Source organism: Acomys minous, assembly GCF_964271855.1.
Source record: "Acomys minous genome assembly, chromosome: 16".
Classification (NCBI taxonomy): domain Eukaryota; kingdom Metazoa; phylum Chordata; class Mammalia; order Rodentia; family Muridae; genus Acomys; species Acomys minous.
In genome coordinates this window covers 20,941,543-20,964,111 of record NC_140498.1, presented here as the reverse complement: position 1 = coordinate 20,964,111, position 22,569 = coordinate 20,941,543, and the positions used below count along the sequence as shown (strand labels likewise).

General features: G+C 44.3%; 2 protein-coding genes and 2 long non-coding RNA genes across 7 annotated transcripts in view; 1 reads left to right on the top strand and 3 right to left on the bottom strand.

Moving 5' to 3' along the window:
* The window catches only part of LOC311586968, a 41,428-nt gene extending 37,182 nt beyond the window's left edge, over positions 1 to 4,246 (top strand). The window contains exon 4 of one of the 2 annotated variants that reach the window (XR_014775710.1): positions 3,810 to 4,246. This is a non-coding gene — a long non-coding RNA (uncharacterized lncRNA). Of the gene's footprint in view, positions 1 to 2,066 lie in introns of both variants that reach the window. The other variant, XR_014775711.1, reaches the window with a different exon arrangement.
* MAML1 (mastermind like transcriptional coactivator 1) overlaps positions 1 to 14,935 on the bottom strand; it is a 34,356-nt gene extending 19,421 nt beyond the window's left edge. The window contains 3 exon segments of the mRNA XM_084763281.1: positions 13,124 to 13,138; positions 13,140 to 13,244; positions 14,333 to 14,935. Coding sequence (XP_084619407.1) covers positions 13,124 to 13,138; positions 13,140 to 13,244; positions 14,333 to 14,668 — 456 coding nt within the window. The 5' untranslated portion in view covers positions 14,669 to 14,935.
* Positions 1 to 22,569, bottom strand: part of LOC311586966 — a 97,769-nt gene that overhangs the window by 27,957 nt on the left and 47,243 nt on the right. The window lies entirely within an intron of this gene.
* Positions 17,252 to 22,569, bottom strand: part of CANX (calnexin) — a 29,230-nt gene continuing 23,912 nt past the window's right edge. For all 3 annotated transcript variants that reach the window (XM_084763285.1, XM_084763284.1, XM_084763286.1), the window contains 5 exons: positions 22,136 to 22,351; positions 21,251 to 21,370; positions 19,951 to 20,071; positions 19,743 to 19,822; positions 17,252 to 18,623 (listed from right to left, as the gene is read on the bottom strand). In XM_084763285.1, the coding sequence (XP_084619411.1) occupies positions 18,570 to 18,623; positions 19,743 to 19,822; positions 19,951 to 20,071; positions 21,251 to 21,370; positions 22,136 to 22,351 (591 nt within the window). In that variant the 3' untranslated portion in view covers positions 17,252 to 18,569. The remainder of the gene's footprint in view (positions 18,624 to 19,742; positions 19,823 to 19,950; positions 20,072 to 21,250; positions 21,371 to 22,135; positions 22,352 to 22,569) is intronic.

The window sequence follows — 22,569 nt, the reverse complement described above, 5'->3', positions numbered from 1 at the left end:
GACCAGGCTGGCCTCAAACTTACAGCGGTCTGCCTGCTTCTGCCTCCGGAGTGCTGGTATTAAAGGCGTGCGCCACCACCATCCAGCTCCTCTGCTTATTTTTAAGATTTATCTTTTTATTTCTATTTATGTGTATCTGTATGTAGTCTGTGAACATGAATGTTGGCTTTCCTAGAGCTGGAGTCATAGGTGCTCATGAGCTGCCTGATATGCAAGCTATGAACCAAATTTAGACTACAAGAGCAGTCCATGTTCTTTCCTTTTCTTTTTTTTTTTTTCTTTTCTTGGTTGAGACAGTGTATCTCCGTGTAGCCTTAGCTTTCCTAGACTCACTTTGTAGAAGAGGCTGGTCTCAAACTCACAGTGATCCGCCTGTCTCTGCCTCCCAGAGTGCAGGGACTACATGTTCTTAAGCACTCAGCTCTCTTTCTAGGCCCTTCTTTTGGTTTTCTTCTTCACTGTAGTTAGGTATTTTTGTTTTTACAAGACAGAGTTTTCTGTATAATGGAGCCCTGGCTGTCCTGGCACTCACTCTGTAGACTAGGCTGGCCTCAAACTCGGATTATCTGTGTGCTTCCACGCTGTGGCCACCCCTGCCCCCCAGCTGAGTAAGGATAGTCTTGTGCATCATATGCATGCAGTGCCCATGGTGGCCCGAAGAGGACATCAGACCACATGGACCTGGAGTTACAGTTGTGAGAAACCATGTGCTTGCTAGGAACTGAACTTGGATCCTTTTTTAAAAGATTTATTTATTATGTATACAGTGCACATTAGATCACATTATAGAGGGTTGTAAGCCACCATGTGGTTGCTGAGAATTGAACCCAAGACCTCTGGAAGAGCAGTCAGTGTTCTTAACCACTGAGCCACCTCTCCAGTCCCTGAACTTAGATTCTTTAGAAGAGCAGCCAGTACAACTCAACTACTGAATCACCTCTCCAGCCCCCAGGCCTCACCTCTGATATTGTTAGAAACATGGCTGAAAAATAAATTACAGGGCTGATGATGTAGCTGAGTGTGGAGTCCTTGCCTAGCACGACAAGGCCCCAGGTCAATCTCCAATGTTATTAAAAAAAAAAAAAGTGCTAAGGTGCTTGCTACTTGAAGGCTGAGGAGGAATGACTGCTTGAGTCTGGGAGTTCAAGACCATTACTAGGTGATAGTGAGACTTTCTTTAAAAAACCAAACAAACACAACAAAGGATGGTTGCACACAGTCATTTTAGCACTCTTAGCAAAGAGGCAGGAGTTTGAGGCTAATCTAGGCTACAAAGCAAGGCCTCTCCCCCCACCCGCCCCACCCCCATCTTAAACAATAAATGGCAAAAGGCTGTTTGGGGATGAGAAGCCTGAGCCGCCTTGGGCGTCCATCAGCCACCCCTCTCCAAGATGCAGTCAGCCGCCACCATCACCCCGACCCCCCATGTCCCAGGATCCTCAGGTTCACTGTGCTCAGCTCACCTACCCGTCAGACTTTAGGGCACAGATCTAGCTGCCCTTCAGTCTCTCACAGACCGTCTCGACAGGCAGGTGTGGATCCCTAAGGCTGAGCTGTAGCTGTACCACACGACCATGATGGCAGCACAACCAAGTCTTTCTTCTTGCTTCACAGTAGAACTCTGAAAATCCCCTTTCAATTGTGTCTGATGGAATACAACATTGCTGTCTGAGACCCTGTAAATCTCCATTTACCTCATAAATCTATGCCTAGATAGAAATAAACTTGTGCAGCTGGAGGGGGTCCTCACCTGCAAATCCCAGGGTCTGCGAGGAAAGCAGGAGAGTCACAAGTGGGAAGTCTTAGCTGAGGGTTCACCAAGACCTCACCTCCCAACACCAAACAAGCTGAGGGCCCAGCGCAGGAGCACAGTGCCTTGACTTCAACCTCCCAGAACCGCCAAAACAAAAACTTAGAACTGCAGCACAGAGCCAGTGCTACACGACCCTTACTGCCCACATACCTTTTGCCTCCCCTGTCTTTGCTGTTTAGCACAACGTGTGTGTGATACACATATATGTTTAATATTGTAAATTTTTTCCTGAATTTTAGTATGTATTCTTTAGCTTTCAAGCAGCATCTTAGTGGAAAAGGAAGAGCATATGGCTAAACCCAAACTAACAGGATGAGGAAGCATCTTCCATCTCCTGTGAGGCACGGCAAGGGTGTATGCAGACATGTAATAAACTGAACTAAGCACACACTCCCACACTACTAAGAGTGGGACATCGCCATCACTGAAGTTCATTAGCAACAGTAAGAACTAAAGGCCCAGCACTAATGGAGAACACAAGAGGATAGGAGTTCAAGGCCGCCTCAGCTGCAGACTTTAAACCAGTCTAGGCTTTATGAGACTCAGCAAACAAGAACAACAAGGTTGAGAGGAAGGGATGGCAAGAAGATAAGAAGTTACAAAGTGCCGCTGCACCTCTGCCATAAAGCCTTTGATGCAAGACCGCTGGTCTTTATTAAATAAAATAACCAGCAATTTATTTCCTAAAAATGTGTAATTTTTATGAGTGTGTTCCCATATGACCCATCTGCAGAAACTAAATAACCCAGTGAAAGGATAAGGGAGCTGGAGGGATGGCTGCTTTTCCAAGGGTCCTGAGTTCAATTCCCAGCAACCGCATGGTGGCTCACAACCATCTACAGTGAGATCTGGTGCCCTCTTCTGGCCTGCAGGTGTACATGCAGGCAGAGCACTGTATACATAATAAATAAATAAATCTTGAAAAAAAAAAAAGGAGCCTTGACAGTGGCCTTTCATTTGAATTCTGGTTCTACACTTCGCAGGTGACTGTCAAATTAGCCTACCTGAAATCTCATTTTACTTACATGTAAATTGGACAATCAGTGTCTACTCTGTGAGACTGAAGTGAATAGTAAGAGAGAAGCAAAGGCTTTCCTTGTTTCATATGTAGGAAGAAAGCCATGGCCATCTCTCTTTGACTTGCCTTTGAAATGACAATGTCCTTGACCAGGTGGTAGTGGAGTATGCTTTTAATCCCAGCACTAGGGGAGCAGGCCAACCTGGTCTTCAGAGTGAGTTCCAGGACAGCCAGCACTAACACCCCTCAAAACCAAAACCAAGACGAAACAAACAAACAAAAACCCTGGCAATTATCTATACTTTTATTAATCCCATACAAGGCATAGGGCCAATGCCTCAGTGGTTCCTGAGGACTTGGGTTTAGATTCCCTAGATCCCATATAAATGCCAGGTAGGGCTGCGAACCTGCCTGTAAATCTGCTTCAGAAGGCAGATGGGGGTGGGGGGTCCTCAGAGTAGGCTGCTTAGCAAGACTAACCACATCCAGGATCTCAGGGTTTGACCGAGAGACCCTGCCTTAAAGAGTAAGGTGGAAGAACTACTGAGGGGTCACCATCTATACACACACACACACACACACACACACACACACACACACACACACACACACACTTTTCCATACAGTATTAGAAAAAAATGTCAGAGGACACATGGCTTATAAAATAACTTGTTGAGCCAGGATGGTAGGCAGAGGCAGGCTTGATCTACAAAGAGTGTCCAGGACAGCCAAGGATGTTACACAATGAAACCCTGTCTCAAAAAAACAAATAATAAACAAACAAATAAATAAAATAACTTGTCCTATCAAAAACACATTCAAGATGGGGATAGCTCAGTGGGCAAAAGTGTTAGCCATGCAAGCCTGACCATTTGAGTTCCATTCCCAAAACCCATGTAAAAAGTCCAGTGGAGGAGACTCACAAACACCTACAGACATTGCGTATAACAACGTCACTGGAATGCCTTTGTCTTCCAGAAATAAAACCTTGAGGCCACAGATGTTCCACGGTAGAGCACCTGTGAGCACGACAAGGCCCTGGATCCAACACTAAGAACAAATCAACCACAGAGCCCCGAAACTCACTATCCATTGGACATTCCCTCAGACCGCAGGAGCCAACCTTCCACTGTCTCCGACTCTTTTAAGTATCTCATACAGGTGGAATTATGTAGTCTCTGTCTTTGGTGAACCTCTGGGTTTGTCATGTTAAAAGAGGGAAGACTGGGGCTGGGAGATGAGGCTCAGTCAGTGCAAACACGAAGAGCTGAGCAACCATGGGAGGGAGGTGTGTGTGTGTATGTATGTGATTCACAACCATCTGTAATGTGATCTGACGCCCTCTTCTGGCCTGCAGGTGTACATGCAGGCAAAACACTATACATAATAAATAAATAATTAATAAATACATCTGATGTCAGACTTCTGGTCTGCACACGTGCGCGTGCATGCACACACACACACACACACACACACACACACACACAAAGATACACAGGATTTCCTTCTTTTCAAAGTAATATTCTGGGGGCTGGAGAGATGGCTCAGAGGTTAAGAGCACTGCCTTCTCTTCCAAAGGCCCTGAGTTCAATTTCCAGCAACCACATGGCTCATAACAGTCTTAATGAGATCTGGTGCCCTCTTCTGGTGTGTAGATGTACATTCAGGCAAAACACTGTATACTTAAAAATTTTCTTAAAAGTAATATTCCAGGGGCTGGAGAGATGGCCTCAATGATTAAGAGAATACGTTGCTCTTGCAGGAGCCCAGTCTTTTTCCCTGCACCCATATGGTGATTCACAACTATCTACAACTCTACTCTTAGGTGACCTAACACTCTCTTCTGAACTTCTTGGACACCAAGTACACATGTGGTGCACATACGTTTTTAAAAATAATATTCCAGGGTAAAGGTGCTTGCTGTGTAAGCCTGATCCCCTGAGCATAATCTCCAGGACCCGCGGAAGATGGATGTGCTGGCAGTGAGATGGGAAGCAGGGACAGAAATTCACTGAGTATGCAGAGTGGCAGAAATGGTGTGTTATTTTCTGATGTTAGAACAATGTGATTTAGGACTAACAACTCAATTTCTTCCTTTCCTTCAAATTAAGATATGAACCAAAACTGGGCATGGTGGTGCACACTTTTAATCCCAGCACTTGGGAGGCAGAGGCAGGCTGATCTCTGTGATTTTGAGGCCAGCCTGGTCTACGGAGTGAGTCTGGGACAGCCAAGACTACACAGAGATCCTGTCTCAAAAAACCAGATTTTTTGAGGACTTAAGTTTATAAAAATAGAGTAAGAGGGCTGGAGAGATGGCTTAGTGGTTAGGAGAACTGGCTGCTCTCCCAGCGGCCCTGAGTTCAATTCCCAGCAACCACATCGTAGCTTACAAACATCTATAATGACATCTGGTGCCCTCTTCTGGCATGTAGTTGTACCTGCAGGCAGAGCACTATATACATAATAAATAAATCTTTAAAATAGATGTGGCACATAGACGTGTCCATGCTCTTTTATTCATTAATAATTAATATGCATCATTTGTACAAAATAATAGATTGTCATGACAGCCATGTTTATCTGCACTCTACTCTGGCCATAGTTGCCAAATCCCTCGTCACTGTTCCTTTTAGAATTGCCCTTTTATTAAAAATCTAGATTATACTCATGTATTATTTCCTATGAGTCAACTTCATTCTTTAAATTAATTATTTTATTTTGTTTTGTTTTTGTTTGTTTTTAAAAGCTAAGGGTATGCCAGGCGTGGTGGCGTATGCCTTTAATCCCAGCACTCAGGAGGCAGAGGCAGGCGGATCACAGAGAAACCCTGTCTCGAGGGGGGAAAAAAAAACCAAAAAACTAGGGTATGGGCTCAATCCCCTGTACCACACATGCTGAAGGTAAACAATGAAAGTCTGAAGTTCAATTGTGGATTGATTTTTGTTACAGAGAAATGTGAGAGTTATCAATAAAAAGATTCTCATACATTTATATTAAAATTAAAATATGTATTATGGAGAGTTAGTGTAAAAGAAATGTAAGCTCTCTAAGAGAAAGAGTAATGATTCAAAGTCTTATATAAAGAAAAGCATTCTCCAAATGGTTATTAAAAGAGCATGCTGCTAAGAAGTTTATTGGCTCTATTTTAAAAAGTGATGTAGCAGGGTGTGGTGGTGCACGCCTGTAACCCTAGCACTCTGGAGGCAGAGGCAGGCAGATCTCTGAGTTTTCGAGGAACTAAAGAGTGAGTTCCAGGACAGCCAAGGGCACACAGACAAACACTCTCTTGGGGGCAAAAAGTGATGAACTATTTTATATTTAAATGCTAATATTTATAATTCTCTGGAAGTTAAGTTACTTGTAACTATAAATAGCATGTTTAACCATTTCACCTTCTAAAATACCTGATTTATATTAAGCATGTAGACTATATAAGGCTGTTATATACAATTTGTATTTCATTTTCACTTAATAAAAGAATTATGGTAATTCAGCATACAACTAGGCTAAAAATAAATGCATTAATATTTAATCTTTAAATTTTTTAATGTGTATGGCTGTCTGCCTACATGTATGTCTATGTACCACATGTGGGCCTGGTGCTGAAAGAAGCCAGTACAGGGCATTGGCTATCCAGCAACTGGAGTTACAGAAGGTTCTAAGTCACTATGTGGGTGCTGGGAACAAAACCTGGGTCTTCAGGAAGAGCAGCCAGCCTTAACCTCTGAGCCATCTCTCCAGCCCAACATTTTTAAATGTGCAAAAAAGACCTAGTTATAATACCCCATGCTTGTAATGCCAGCACTTTGGTGCCTAGGGCAGGAAGATCACAAGTTCAAGACTGTCTGGGTAACAGTGAGATCCTGGATCAGAAAGAGAAAGAGGGGAGGAGTCTGCTGCAGAGGTGCTCAGACTTTCTTGTGGAGTACAGAAGTTTCACTCCCAGGAGGCTGCAACTACCTGCAACTCCAGCTCCACCTTCTTTTGGCCTTTGCACATTTGTGTGCATATGCAGACACATAGAAAAGAAATCAGAGGGAGAAATAAAGCCAGGTATGGTGCCTGTAATCCCAGTACCTGGGAGGTGGAGGCCAGGAATGTGGATTTTAGGGCCAGTGTTGGCTACACGGCCTGATTGGACTACATGAGATCCTGTTCTCCCTAAAAACAAACAAAAAAAGCAAAGGAAAGCTGGTTTGCTTTTCCTTTTCTTTCCTTCCCCCCCCCCCCCCGCCCTTTTCTTTTCTTTTTTTCTGTGTAGCTCTAACTGTCCTGGAACTCACTCTGTAGATCAGGCTGGCTTCAAACTCACAGAGCTCCATTTGCTTCTGCCTCCTGAGTAATATGTGCCACTACCTCCAGGTTTGCTTTTCTTTTCTGTTGAAGAGCTGGCAGTTGAACTCAGGGTCATTCTTGTGCTAATGTTCTAACCATTATTGACCTATACTTTCAGTCCCAAATTTTCCTTCTTTTTTTGTTTTGTTTTGTTTTGTTTGTTTGTTTGTTTTTCGAGACAGGGTTTCTCTACGTAGCCTTGACTGTCCTAGACTTACTTGCTTTGTAGACCAGGCTGGCCTGGAACTCAGAGAGATCCGCCTGCCTCTGCCTCCTGAGTGCTGGGATTAAAGGCCTATGCCACCACGCCCAGCTTTTTTTTTTAATTTTTATTTTACATGTATGAGTATTATGCCTTTATGTGTACGCATATATGTGGGTGTGTGCGCACGCGCATGCTCGCATGTGTGCTTGTTTTATGCACCACATGTAAGCACTACCCACAGATGTCAGAAGAGGGCCTAGAACCTCTAAAACTAGTTATACGATAGTTGTTAGTTACCATGTGGGTGCTAGGACTCAACCCTGGGTCCTCTGCAGTATCAGCGAAGTGTTCTAAATCACTAGGCATCTGGCCAGCTCTCCTGCTCTCCCCCAACCCCCCGTTTTTTCTTAAGACAACTGAGGAATGCCTATTTCTCCACATGGCCAAACTACCTAGTCTAGCAGTCGAGACCTGTGCCTTTGCCTTCAGGATCTGTTGTGTTCACCAACCTGCTACCTTCTACCTGGCACCAAAATGATCATAACATGGAAAACACTATTACCAAACCTGATACCTGAGTTGCCCTGGGTACAGCATGGTAGGAGAAAATCGCCATCACATGCATGCACCTTTCTCCCATACAGTAAATAAATAAATGTAATAAAAATTAAAAATAGGGGCTGAAGAGATGGCTCAGCTAGTATTGGTTACTCTTCTAGAGGCCCTGGGTTCAATTCCCAGCACCCACATGGTTGCTCACAACTGTCTGTAACTAGTTCCAGAGGATTTGACACCCTCACAGACATATACATGTACGCTAAGGACCAAATGTACATAAAAATAAAAAAATAATACATTTCTAAAAATTAAAAATAAAACCCTGAGGATAAGCCGTCTGTGTCTGTCCAACCCCTGCTGCTGACTGCTTCCCAGTGAACCTGACTTTTGTCTGCTCGCTGCCACCGGACGGGCTGCACAGGACACTCAAAGCTCCTGTCTCAGCCATCTCTGCTGCCGGGCCTATCTGGGATGTCCTTTCTCAAGACTCTCCGCTAGCCAAGGGCCTCCTTTTAGGTACAAACAACAGAACATCTTGGTAGTGTGGTGGCCACGCCTTTAACTCCAGCACTCAGGAGGCAGAGGCAGGTGGATCCCTGTGAGTTCTAGGCCAGTCAGGGCTACACAGAGCCTGTCTATCTATCAATTAATTACTCTGAAACAGGGTCTCACTAAGTTATCTAGGCTGGTCTCCAACCTTCCCTTCAACCTTCTGAGCAGCTGCGCTCAAAAGTGCACATCTATACTCCTAGACAGAATCAACTTCTGAAATTCCTGATCCTCTCTCTCCATGGCAGCCAAATTTTAATTTGTTTTGTTTACTGTTATATTTCTAGTACCTAGAAATTCTGGTGTACACAGTAGGAACTCAGATATTTGTTACATGAGCTAAGGAAAAGGAGACTGAGAATCACACACACACACACAGCGTCAGAGCAGGAGAGAAAATCAGAAGAGAGCAGAAGCTAAGAGTCTTTTGGAGGAGGAAGTCAAGAACAGTGACTAAGAAGCCACTGAATTTGGCAATACCAAATTGGTGTGTTTAAAGAGGGCAATTTCAGAAAAGCAGGAGGGGCAAACAACAGATAACAAGGAGCTGGTAGTTTCAGGTGGAGAGTACAAAGGGAAGAAGAACACGGCATGTGAGCTTAAGGGTGAGAAAGCACAGAGGAGAAGACTGAGGGCAGAAAATGTTTGCTCTTGTTTTCAAGCTAAAGGAAAGGGCTGGTGAGAAAGGAAAGGAGGAGCGTCACAGGAGAGGGCGGGACGCCTCAGGGGAAAATGGATCCAGAAGCCACATCAGTCATCTTTAAAAACCAAAGGCTGCCCTGCATAATCAAGTACAGTAGCTTCTTTATGCTTAGAAAGACGTATTCTTTGAATTCATTTACTGGCATAATCCTTACATGAATTTCCGGTCTTACTCTTAGGCAGTACACACTGGGGAGCTGGGAGTAGAGAAGTGTGCATCTTTAGGTGGCTCACAGAACAAAGCAAGGAGGAAATTTAGGAGGAGAAATTTAGGGCGCAAATGTCCAGGCAACAGGAACTCAAAAGTAACAAAAGGCCAATCAGGGTGAAGTGTTCTTTGTACTGTTGGTGCCGTGCTTCTCCCTGAATGACCAGCTAAGCTGGGCGTGCTGGGACACCTGTCATCCCAGCACTCAGGAGGCAAAGGCAGGCAGAGCTCTAAATTCATGGCCTGTCAGGTCTGTAGTAAGACCTTGTCTCAAAAAAATTAAACCAGACCAAAGAGACAAAACCGATAAAAGGTAAAAAAGAGGAGCCGCTCATAACTAAATGAGGTAGGGAAAGGGACTTTAGGGATGAATAGGCCGAAATGCAGTTGTCAAAACCACACAGGGTAATTGCCTCTTGACCCAGTGGCAAAAGTCCATAGAAGTACTGGGAATAAACCTTTATAACATTTTGTTAGAGAAATAAACTATGCTTCTGTAGAAGATTGTTTTCACTCAGAATGAAGGTTTCTATGAAGTGGGTGGGATACTTTGCTATAATCTAGCAAGCCTAATTAAAAAAAAAAAAAGGCAACCCCACCAGCAAGGTAAGTTCAGTGAGTACAGGTGCTTGCCCACAAGCCTGGCAACCTGAGTTTGATCCTCAGAACCCACATGGCAGAAGGAGAGAACCAACTCCTGAAAGCTGTGCTTCAGTGTCCACACGCCAGTACCTGTGCACATAACCACTCCCCACGCAGAAAAATAAAAAAATACTAGTACTTTTTTTTCAATAGCAGATTATAAGGAAAACCTAACAGGCTTATTCCTCAAAAGTCAGGAGAGAAAAAGTCTAAAGTATTGTTCGTGATTCATCTCTAACACAGTGATAGTGGTCAGGCCCTTGCTGGGGTGGGGGTGGGGGGGAGTGTGTGTGTGTGTGTGTGTGTGTAGGAAGAAAACAATAAGTAAAGGGGAACTCTCACTAGCAGTATCTGTCTTGTCACACACAAGGCATGCCGGTTAGGGAACTCTGGCTGTGCAGTGACTGCCTCATGGTTTGACAACTACCAACCCCCCCTGGGGGATGTATCAGCAGCCTTTCTGCAAAGATTGAGACCGAACACACAATTGTCAAAAACCAGGAGTGAGAGAGGTGCTCTTCTCTTTTTCATCTCTGTGCAGCTGTGTTCTTGGGCTGTCACGATGGCTCAGCTAGTCCTGGTGTCGGCCACCAAGCCTGATCACCTTATTTCAGTCCCTAGGACCCACTGAGAAGGGGAAAGCCAGCTCCAGCAAGCTATCTTCCAGTCTCCACAGGCATGCCGTGGCATGCACCTATGCACCCACATACTTTTTTTTTTCTTAATGTAGTTAAAATTCAAAGTGGTGCTTTCCAAATCAAACTCCTACAGAGTCAAGCAAGGCCTCTTTTCCCCTCTAAAGGAGCCACTAAAATGGAAACACCACTGCTCTCTTAGTGATACTCCTCTTCTGGGTCCAATCCCAAGGCTGAACAGCTCAGCTAGAATCACCCTGCAGCCTGATTGAAGAGGGGTCCTTCCTCCTTAAAGAGATAAAGAAGAGCACTACCCACTCAAAGTTTAAATTCCCAAGACCTTCGCGTCAAGGTTTAACGCAGTAACATCAACCTGACATGGCAAATCTGGTCAGGGTTTCACACTCAAAAGTCTGACAAGCCAGACTCAAATTGCTTTTTAACCTTTATTTTCTAGCTAGGCTTAGTGGCCCATGTCTTTAATGTTTTACTCAGGAAGTAAAACAAGAAGTCGGGGCTGGGTGTGGTAGTGCACACCTCTAATCCCAGTGCTCGGGAGGCAGAGGCAGGCAGATCTCTGTGAATTCAAGGCCAGCCTGGTCTACAAAGCGAGTCCAGGACAGCCATGGCTACACAGAGAAACCCTGTTCAAAAAAACAAAACAAAGAAAAAGAAAAAAAAAAGTTTTTTAACAATTTGAGTGTTGTGCCTAAATGTATGTCTGTATATGAATTATGTAACCAATGTCCTCAGAGCCAGGAGAGGGAGGGCACTGGATCTTCTGGAACTGGAGTTACAGATGGTTAGCTGCCATGTAGATGCTGTAAACGGAACTAGTTCCTGTAAGAGAGCAGCTAGTGATCTTAACTGCTGAGCATCTCACCAGACTTCCTCTCCCCACCCTTCCTTTGAGACTCCTTCTCCCTACATAGCTGGCTTAACTACATATCCCAGGCTGGTCCTGAACTTGCAGCTGTCCTCTTCTTTGCTCCGGGTGCTGGGATCACAGGCATGTACCACTATGGCCTGCTGGGTTCAAGTCCTAGCTATCTCCTATTGAAACACTCGGCGAGAACTCAATTTTTTTCTCCAGTGACTCAGAAATTAAAAGTTATAAAATCATCTCTTCTCTCCCTATCCTCTCTCTACATAACTTCTCTCTCTCTCTCCCCCTCCACTGGCAAGTCTGCCCAGAGTTATTTCCAATAAACCTGAATTTATATACTAAAAAAGTATAAAATTATGTAAAGTCAAACCTTTAACATAATTTTAAAAAGAAATTCAAACACTATTACTATTCTTTCTGGGAAGGTGTTCAAGGCAACTGTTTTTGTGTGCAAGTTAAGTTTTTCATGAGCTTTCATAATTTACTTCAATTGGGATGACTACCCACTGGATTCAAAGGTCTTTCTTTAGGGTTAGCAGTGTAGCTCAGTGGCAAAGCACTACTTACCTAGTGTGGTGGTTTGTTTGAAAATGGCTCCCATAGGCGCACAGGGAGTGAGTGGCAGCACTAGGAGCTGTGGCCTTGTTGAAGAAAGTGTGTCATGGGCAGGGGAGGGGCTTTGAGGTTTCAGATGCTCAAGCCCAGTGTCACTGTCTCTTCTTGTGGCCTGCTGCCACCACGCTTCCAGCCATGATGGTAATGGACTACATTTCTGAACTGTCTGCCAGCCTCAATGCAATGTTCTTTATAAGAGCTGCTGTGGTCACGGTGTCTCTTCACAGCAATAGAATCCTGACTAAGCCATCCAGTAAGTACAAAGTCCTGGGCTCAGTCCGCAGCAGCGACCGGGGAGGAGGTGGAGATCTTTCCTCCAAGCAACATTTGTTAGTAAAGGTGACTCATTCAGTTAAGTAATTTTGGGTAAACACAACCAAGTTCATTATCAATCACTCAACAAACATATGGATGGCCTAAACTATGTATGGGACTTAGCCCAAGCCTGTTCTGATTCCAAGAGCTTACAGTCTACTTGGCAAGACACAGGATGGCTGAAGTAATATGTGACTTTGTGTTAAAAACAAAGAGCATAAGCCAGGCAGTGGCGGAGCACACCTTTAGTGCCAGCACTTGGGAGGCAGAGGCAGGGGGATCTTTGAATTCGAGGCCAGCCAGGTCTACAGAGCGAGTTCCAGGGCAGCCAGGATTACACAAACGAGCCCTTTCTGGAAAAAAAATAAAACAAAACCACGTGTAGCTACATTTCATAACTATATTGATGGAGGAGGTTCTGCTGTGAGCTGGGTTTTCAGAAACTAACTGCAAAGGAGGTGGAAGGATGCTAGGATTCTGAAGTGTTGAGAAAGACCCTACAAACAGCCCTTCAGTTTGTGAAATTCGCTCACATCCATAGTCATTTCTTCCTCCCACCTGCCTCTGGGCATGAGCCACCACACCTGACCTCATACTCATTTGATTCCTTAAAGAAACCTTGTAAGAAGCCCAACATACCCTCAGTTTACAGGTGAGAAAAGTGGGGATGAAAAGACTTGACCAGCTGGGTCAGAACCCAAGCGTTCTGTCTTCTAGTCCTGCGGCGGAGATAGTGTGATAAAGAATGAAAACAGTATTTCTGTGGGGGACATGGAGAGAGAGGTTAGGTCAGGCTGGCCCCAAAAGCTTCCCCTTCATCCCCCTCAGCCTCAGAAGGGTCTCTAACATTTCAAGAGGAAGGGTACTAAGTCTGAAAGATTTAGGGAAGAGTTTTACAAGTAAAAGTATTACAATGGACCAAGTGAGAGACAATAAAGACATGAATTAAGAATTACTGAACAACTTAAGCGTTGTCAGTTTTTTTTTTTTTTTTTACTTTTAAACTTTAAATTACCACAAATTTTGTAACGCCCCTCTCCTCCACCCAACACACACAGGTTTCCAGTTTTATAAACCAGTTTCAGGGAGGCAAAACTTCTAACCAGTAAATCTTGGGATTAGCTACTACAAACCAAAGGGCACAGCTGACCAACAACTATCGTCATTTCCTCTGTTCAACGACTATTAATATGATCAGAGATTTTTAAACAGGCTTAGTAGGTTAAAATTGGAACTGCCAATAGTATAGCAGGAATCTCGCGTTCAAATTCTTGGGTTTCCTTTTAAAAAAATAATAAAAATACTTTTTATTCCACTCAATGAGCAGAGCATACTAAGGCTTCCAAAGGCATTTCGATTTTCCATTCGGAAGCCTTAGGATATTGTCAACTGAAGGGCAACTTATTTCCATATTAAAGCCTTAACCCGGCCTACTGCTCAGGACCTTCCAGGCAGCAAGGATCCAATCAACACTTGCAGACTAAACGAGGCCAGGCCTACAGCGCAAGAACGCCCTACATCTTAGGCGACTCCAACGCGGGTCTGTTCCAGGACGAAGTTCTCAACAGTTGGAAGTCAAGTTTGGGAGGAAAAGCTTATCACCAACTAACCTCCTGCTTTTCCAGCCCCGACTTCACTCAAAGTCCTCACGGTAACGTTTTCCCCAAGTCCACCGCAGTGCCACTTCCCGAGAATGACAAGCGCCCAGCTCCCTGCCATGTTAGCCTCCTCCCAGAACCCAGACCCAGAAACGCGAGCACCCGGGGAAGTTTCCCCGAGGCCCGATGCGCGCCGGGAGAGGCATTTTCGGGAGGAAGGAGTCCTGCGGCAGGAGCCAGCCTTACTCACCGCGACCGGACGGCTGTGCTCCAAGCCGTCGGCTGCGTCCAGGCGCGCGGCCGCCGGGGCCGGGGCGGGGGCCGGAGCGGCTGCCGGGGCCGGGGCGGCGGCGGGCGGCTGCCGGTGCTTGCCGGCGCGCTTGGCCTTGGCCTGGATGCAGCGCTGGTGCAGGGCGAAGGTGTGCTGGCGTTCGAGTTCCAGACGCTCGGGAGACACGGCCTCGTAGCGGGCCTCGCAGGTGCTGTGGTGCCGCCGGCACAGCTCGATGCGCCGGCGGAGGCGCTCCATGACCGCGCTGTGCCGCGGAAGCGCGAACTCCGCCATGGGGCAGGTGGGCAGCACCATGGGGCGCGGGCCGGGCCCGGGCCTCCCGGTGCCGGTTGGCACTTCGGGCTCCTCCGCTTCTGGCGGCTCACGGCCGCGCCATGCCCCGGCGGGCTGCGGAGCGGGCTCGGGCGCGGCGGCGGGTCTCCCTCTGACCCCGCTCGTCCCGACTCCAGGACAGCGCTGGCTGCCTGCCTCAGGCCTCGGCCTATCCCCTACACCCCTGGCCCATTGTTTTCCGCGCCGCTGCCGCCGCCATCTTAAAATTGTTTTCGGGGCTTTCGGAAGAGGGCGGGGCCTGGGCCGGCGAACCCCGCGTCACTCCTGACGGACTGGCGGTCTGGCCAATCAGACCAAGCCCGCCGTCCGAGGGCGTGGAGACGAGCAAGTGAAGGGTGCTCGGGTATTTAAACTGAACACTCGGGAGCCGAGCGAAGGGCAGCCCCTGAGGCGGGGTCCGAGCGCGAGAGCTGACTGTGACTGACAGGAACCTATCCAAGAAGAGCCACGTTTTCTGAACACCGCCCCCAGAAGGCTGTCCCTTCCGGGTTCGCGGGGGACGCGGGGTAAATCTGAGTGCTGTGGAAATCGCTGAGCCCAGAAGCCTGGTGCGGTCTTCTTTTTCAGTCAGCCCACACTATTAGACGTCAACCACTTTCTGACCTCATTCCTTACACACGTACTGTTTGCGTGGACTAGTAGAGATGGGAATCTATGGTACTGTCAGCAAAATCTCATTACTTGGACGGCGCTGAAAGGAGAGCCACTAGAGGGGACTAGAGTTACTCAGATTCCCAGCGACTTACACTTAAAACAGATTTGTATGTAAAACCGAGACCCTGGGTTCCAGTGATGCAACTAGCAAACAAATGGGCTAAGGAAAAACGCCAGGAAGGACCAAGAAATATTCTAAGTAGATATTGACGCCCCAACTGCCACATGAGATGCTGGGAGGCTGTGCACTAGAAGGCACCACCAGCCACTCAAACATGTACTTCTTGCTAGGATTCATAAACGCTTTACTTTCAAAACCACAGGGGGGGGGGAGAGGTAACAACCAAATGTTTTTATACAAATGGAGTAGAAAAAATAGAAATTCGAATTTTTTGGTGGAGGAAGGGGGCCTGCTTCTGTCTTGTGAACGCTGGGGTTAAATTATGACCAGTTAGAATTGAAAGGTTGTCTTCAAAAACTCTTAAAAGCACTATACATACTGTGTATACTTTATCAATTCAGGACACAAGCTAAAACCTTAATAAACACAAAATAATCAGGGCACGATTTTCAGTAATATCCTGAAATATGGATCCTGAGCAAAGTTATTTGCTAATAAAAATGTTAAAGAGTTTTTATACATCTTAAAGAATATATTTTAGAAGGTAGTTCGGTGGTAGAGCACTGGTTCAAATGCCAGCACTGAAAAAAACATACATACAACCCACCCTTAACCCCCGCTGCCCCATTTCTGTGCTGTTGTCCATTTACACACAACAGAAATGACTAAGCCATCGCTGGTGAGAGGAAGTTAAAAAACAAGACTGAATTAATCTCACCTACAGTAGCCAATGGAAAGAACAAACCACTATTCAAACAGTAAAATACATCCAAGGTTATCATGACGTTCAGTCAAAAGAGGACACTTAACACAGGGCTGTAATGTAATGCCATTTAGTACCATGACCATCTGGAAAGTGAAGAGTACTTTGTGGACAAAGTAGAGCACAGTTGAAGTAGTAGGCACTTTACAAAAATGCAACAAGGAATCCAGCATATAAAATAATATAAGGGCCTTTATTTTTTATTCAGGGCTGGGAACCAAACCTACGGCGCCTCGCATGCACTTGGCAGTTGTACCTACTCTGAGCAGCAACACCAGCCCTCTCAGCTTTTTGTAAGAGTTGAAAACTGCTGGCCGTTCACTAATGTGTCGGACATTTAAGAAGGCTGTAACTCCCATGAAACCCTAAGGGAGGAAGAGGGACCCAGACAGCAAGGAACACAACCAATGATTATAAATAAACCTGTCGTTTTACTAATCTAGAATGATCAAACAGATAAGCAGATTCTAGAAAAACAATCATCCCCACATGTCTGATTCAAGGAGAAACCTACAGACGTTTTCATTTCTTGCTAGTAACTGTTTATTTCACTCTATACATTTGAGAACATCCGCTACATAGCTATGGTCACTGTGACCACAAACAACAGATGGGGATTAAAGCACTGAACAGCGAGAAAAATGCATTCCACCCTCAAAAGAAATGAAATGAACCAGTGTTTAAAAAGACAACAGATACAGCCTTCATCCTTTACAAATATATTTCTTTCCCAGTATCAACCCAATATAAACACTGTGGAGTGTTTATATATATATATATATATATATATTCAGTGCAAGGAACAGTATAGTCGGTACATGGAACGCCTCTGGAGAAAGAGTGAAATTGAAACATCTGTTTCTGAATACATTTCAGTGTGGTGTAAAAATAATATTACACTATAGTGATGTGGGAGAGGCTCTTCTAGCACCCATCTGCATTCCGTGGGGGGGGGGGGAGGACCTGAATCCACTTTAAAAAAAAATTCTTCAAGCCACCATAAAAACATTTTTGAACAGGACTGCTTTATTGTGTGAATTTGAAGATGAAACTGTTACACGAACTGCAAATGAAAAGTTTAAATATCCTACAAAAGTAAAATAACTCATGCTATGTGTCAATCCTCCCATAAACACATTTTAGCCTGTGTTCAATTATAATCAATTCTGAATTGGCCCATCTCTGGATTAGACTTTCTAAAGTCTACACAGAGTAAAAGAAATAGACACTATGGAAAGTCTGTAATCTATCCTGTAGTTGGACCCTGGAAAGGTGTGGGTCTGCTTAAAAAGAAGAAACAGAAGTAATCACAGTAAAGCTAACACTATGCAGAGCTTATAATAATTTTCAGCAACGGACGGCAAGCTGCGCTGTGAAGAAGATGCATAGCAGAGAAAGCTGGGAAATGAGGAGATCCATGAGGAAAACAGTGTCAACACAGTGGAACAAGTGATAAAATCGTGTACTTAGGCACCACCAGCATTCCTTAAAAAGCCTCGTGCTCCAGAGGACCCGCGATGTCTGGCCTTCTATGTGGAGTATGGCTGCTGCATTAAGTCAGGTTCTCTCCTCTCCTCTGCAAAGCTGTCTGTGAATGGAGCAGTCCCAAGGGCAACAGAACACTGCACTTTATGATCTGACCAACACCAAGTGATAGTCTCCTTTTGGTTCTTTTTGGGTCTATTTAATACAATGTAAAGGGAACTTTGATATGAATTTGGGCTTCCATCCAATCCCTCTCTTATGTTCTTAAGAGGAGAATTAACTAATAGAAGCACACAAAACAAGATTATAACCACAAATGACTGAACTTGAACGTGATTACAATTTTAGGGACAGAGACACGTGAGTGTTTTAATACCAAACTTAAAAAAAAATTGCTATAAAAACTGCAATTCATTCTTCCTAGCATTCCTAGTGTTGGTGTTATTTCTGCATTAACAGATTAATATATTAAATTAAGCCAAGATTTTAAACTGGCAAAAATTCTATCATTCTATCTAAAAAGGAGAAAAAAAAAAGAAAAAAACCCAAAGATTTTAAAAACAAAACAAAACACAAGTTAGTTGCTTCATGTTACATTTCACAACCATTATGTTAAATGTTTTCTTTTCTACAGAAACAGGGTCCTTTACATTACAACTGTAATTATTTACTGCTAGATGTTTCAAATTACAGACTAGTATTCACTGGAACCTGTAGATGGTGATGTCTTGAGGTTTTCTGAATTCCCACCTAAGGTATACCAGGCCCTCTCTCCTAGGACCACACTTGCAGGGGAAGGGGAGGGAGAGGAAATCACAGATCAAGTTCTTAAGATTGTTTCACTCTCTTCGTGGCTTTCTGTTTCTTGGCGATCTGTTCAAAATTTCATCCTCCTATTAGGTGAAAAGAGAAGTTCATATAATCAACATATTTAAAAACAAGTGTTGCCAAATTTCTAAAACCATTTAAACTAAGTAACTCAAATGGCAAAAAAGTATATCAAAGGTAGTAGAATTATAGGTAACCAACTTTAGTATTTATTTTCCAAAGCCATGTACTTTCCTTAAAACCTATCAACATTTTAATTTGGGGGAGAGGGGTTTGCCTGGATCAGTAACTGTACACCCTGTGTGTGTCTGGCACTCTCAGAGCCAGAAGAAGGGCATCAAATCCCTAGGGAACTGGAGTTACAGACAGTTGTGAACCACCCTATGTGCTGAGAATTAAACCCAGGTCCTCTAAAGAGCACCTACAGCACCACATAAAATAGAGTAGGGTGGAGCACATACCTATAATACCTGCATTGTGGAATATCAAAAGTTCAATTATCCTTGACTACACAGAGTTCAAGGTCAGTGTGGGCTACATGAAACCCTGTCTTAAAAAGTGAGGCTGGAAAGGTGGTGCAGAGTTCAAGAGCACTGACTGCTCTTCCAAAGGTCCTGAGTTTAATTCCCAGCAACCACATGGTGGCTCACAACCATCTATAATGAGATCGAGTGCCCTCTTCCAGCGTGCAGGTGGGTATACATGTAGGTATAACACTTTATCATAATAAATATAAAAATATTTTTAAAAAAGTTTCAAGTGTGCCATGTCGTGGTGCTGCATGCCTTAAATCTCAGCACTTGGGAAGCAGAGGCAGGCAGATCTCTGAGTTCCAGGCTAACCTGGGTTACACAGAGAAATGCTGTCCTGTGCTGTCCCAAAAGGTTTAAAATGCAGTAGTAGGGGTTGGGGATTTAGCAAGCGCAAGGCTCTGGGTTCGGTCCTCAGCTGGGGAGGGGGGCACACACAAGGCTGTTAAGAAACCTGGTACTCTTTTTCTCTCTTCTAACTTCTATTTATTTAAAAACAAAACAAAAAACACATGTTCCATATACAGAAAACCTTCTTGAAATGCAAATAAAATGTCCATTGGCATGTGCACTCACTTGTATATACCCACACATTGCACATACACACAAATTTTTTCTTTAAAAAAAAAATTTACTAAATATGCCCCTGTTTACCTCTGCTTTAGGCTTCCTATCTTCTTCATCTTGACTGCCAGTGCCACCATCTTCCTCAGCATCACTTTTCTGTTTCTCTTCTAAAACAGAAAATAAAACTACTGAACAGAATTTCACATCTGGCTTTGACAATAATTAGAGCATCATCTAAAAACAATCTCCTTGTTTTTTAATCATGGTTTAGGACAGATTTCTAGGTACCACTCACCAAGCTTCTCTTCTTCTTCCTCTTCCTCACCCTTGTCCTTCTCTTCTTCCTTCTCTTCTTCCTCCTTCGTATCTGGCTGGGGAGCATCTGTTTTCTTGTACTCCATAGCATTGGACTGTTTCTGAAATATCGCCAAATTTAAGAGTCATGCTTGTGTTGTCACAAATATATTACCCCTCAACTTCTGAATGTCTCTGGGCAAATTTATGTTGAAGGTTATGTACACGGAAGACATGTACACATAAAAGTAAAATTTTCTTTTTTTCCGATAGGGTTTCTCTGTGTAGCCGTGGCTGTTCTGGACTCACTGTGTAAACTAGGCCGGCCTACAACTCAAAGAGATCTGTCTGCCTCTGACTCCCAAGTGTTGGGATTAAAGGTGTGCGCCACCCACACCTTGGCTCAAGACATTATCCTTACTCTACATATCCCCCCGCCCCATGGGAGGGATGGTGAGAGGTATCATCAAAACAGGAAATTAAAAATAAATAAAGAGCAAAGACACAGGAAGAAAGTACAGGCCTAGTTTGTCAAGCTCATTCAGATACAATAACCCCCAGTGAGCAGTGAGGGCGAGGGGAAAATGGACCCTTGGATTTGACAAAGTGCCATAATGTGAGCAGAATCCTAAATTAGTAGGAGGCAGTATGCAACAAGGTCTGAATTAGAAAAACATTGAGGCTGTAGAACCTGCATAGTTTTGACATGTATTGTTTTGAGAGAGTGAAAACAGGGAGGGAACCACGGTTAAATAGTTAGATCAAATTACCAAGTAAATGAATAAAAATAACATCAGGAGGAAGACTGTTTTATGCCCAGATGGCTGAACTTACATCCAAGTTGTTCTTTCTTCTCTAAAAACGGCTGCTACCAAGTATTAAGGAGAGTACTAGAGTGGAGTGAAAGACGAGGGAATCTCAACCCGCCACCATACGGGTACAAGGAGCCTTGAGACTAAGGTTTTAGAAGCCAATGCAAAATATGGCCTCGTGGGGCTGGAGAGGTGGCTCAGAGGTTAAGAGCACTGTCTGCTTTTCCAAAGGTCCTGAGTTCAATTACCAGCAACCACATGGTGGCTCACAACCATCTTTAATGTGATATGATGCCCTCTTCTGGTCTATAGGTGTACATGTAAGCAGAGCACTGTATACATAATAAATAAATAAATCTTTGGGGGGGAAAGTATGCCCTAGTATTTATCAAAGTCCTACTATAGAAAGTCTCAGTCGATATGATTAGTTATTTTTCATTAACATCAAAAGAGCTTTTTCTAAAGGTAGCTCTAAAGAGACATGCCTACCTTTCCAGAACAGCAGAAGAGGATCACAAGGAACACTGGCAAAGCTACAGTCAGAATGTAGACCACCCAAAGCCATGGGCGCTCTTCAGCTGCTTCCAGCATCTGCCCCACTACACCTGGCTGAAATAGAAAACAACAGTAATTCAGAGAACTGGTTTCAAACATGAGAAATACAGGCTGGACTGATTGTTCCATGTTCAGACAAGGCATGGTGCAATTTAGGCTCTTTATTTTCCAAAGGAGTTAAACTAAGATGCACATAAAGAAAATAGGAAAAAGCCCTCATTTTCCTGCTCTTACCATCATGACATTTCACCTTCCAAGGTGCAAAAGATGGCTTGTAATAACCACAGAAAGCCATTACGCACGAAACAAAGATAAAGAATGTCTTTGTCCTACCCTTCTGGCTCTCCAAACCCCAGCTCAGCCACACCATTGAAAATTCCATACAAGGAGTAAACTAAGAGCATTTTCAGTTCATTAAAACATTAAGCCAGGGACAGTGGCGGGTGGATCTCTGAGTTCAAGGCCAGCCTGGTCTAGAAAACAAGTTCCAGAACAGCCGGGGCCACACAATAGAAATCCCATCTTGAAGACAAAACAAACAAAACACCTTAAATGGTAAGCGCATGCGTGCACGCGTGTGCAAACACACACACACACACACACACACACACACTCTGCCCATAACCATAGGACTCTTAACGCCAGAACATGATTCTAATAGAATCAGGTCTAAAACCCAGTATTTTATCTTTAGCAGATATGCAGTTATACATTTTGACATAATAAAGGGGGAAAAAACACTAAAAAACTGCTTTTTACAAAGCAATCAGTCTCCCCCAAAAGCAGCTATAAATGCACAGGTAATGAACAATCACTAACCTCAGCAGCACCATCAGCAGCTTTCTTCAGGCCCCACCCATCAGTGGCCCAATCATCAACTACTCTTCGGTCACCACTAATGATAAAGTTGTCAAAAAAAATGTCAGATGTCATGGACCAGAGCTCCAAACCAATAGCGCTGAAAGGTGTCATCCTAAAAGGTTCCAGGTCTTCAAAGAAATCTGGATTTGGTATTTTCCTTGGTTTCCAGACACCCTAATTTTGGGAGGGTTTTTTAGAGGGTGGGGGTGGGATAAAAGGGATGGAGGTAGAAGACATTTCAAAACATTTCAGATAGTAATAAAGAAAATCCATCTAAGACTCGTTTTGCATAATCAAAGAAGATAAGCACTAACTTTGTCAAATGTAAGTGACCAGCAGAACCACAAATCACTCTCAACAGTGACTGGCTGGGGAGGCGGGTTGGAGGCCCA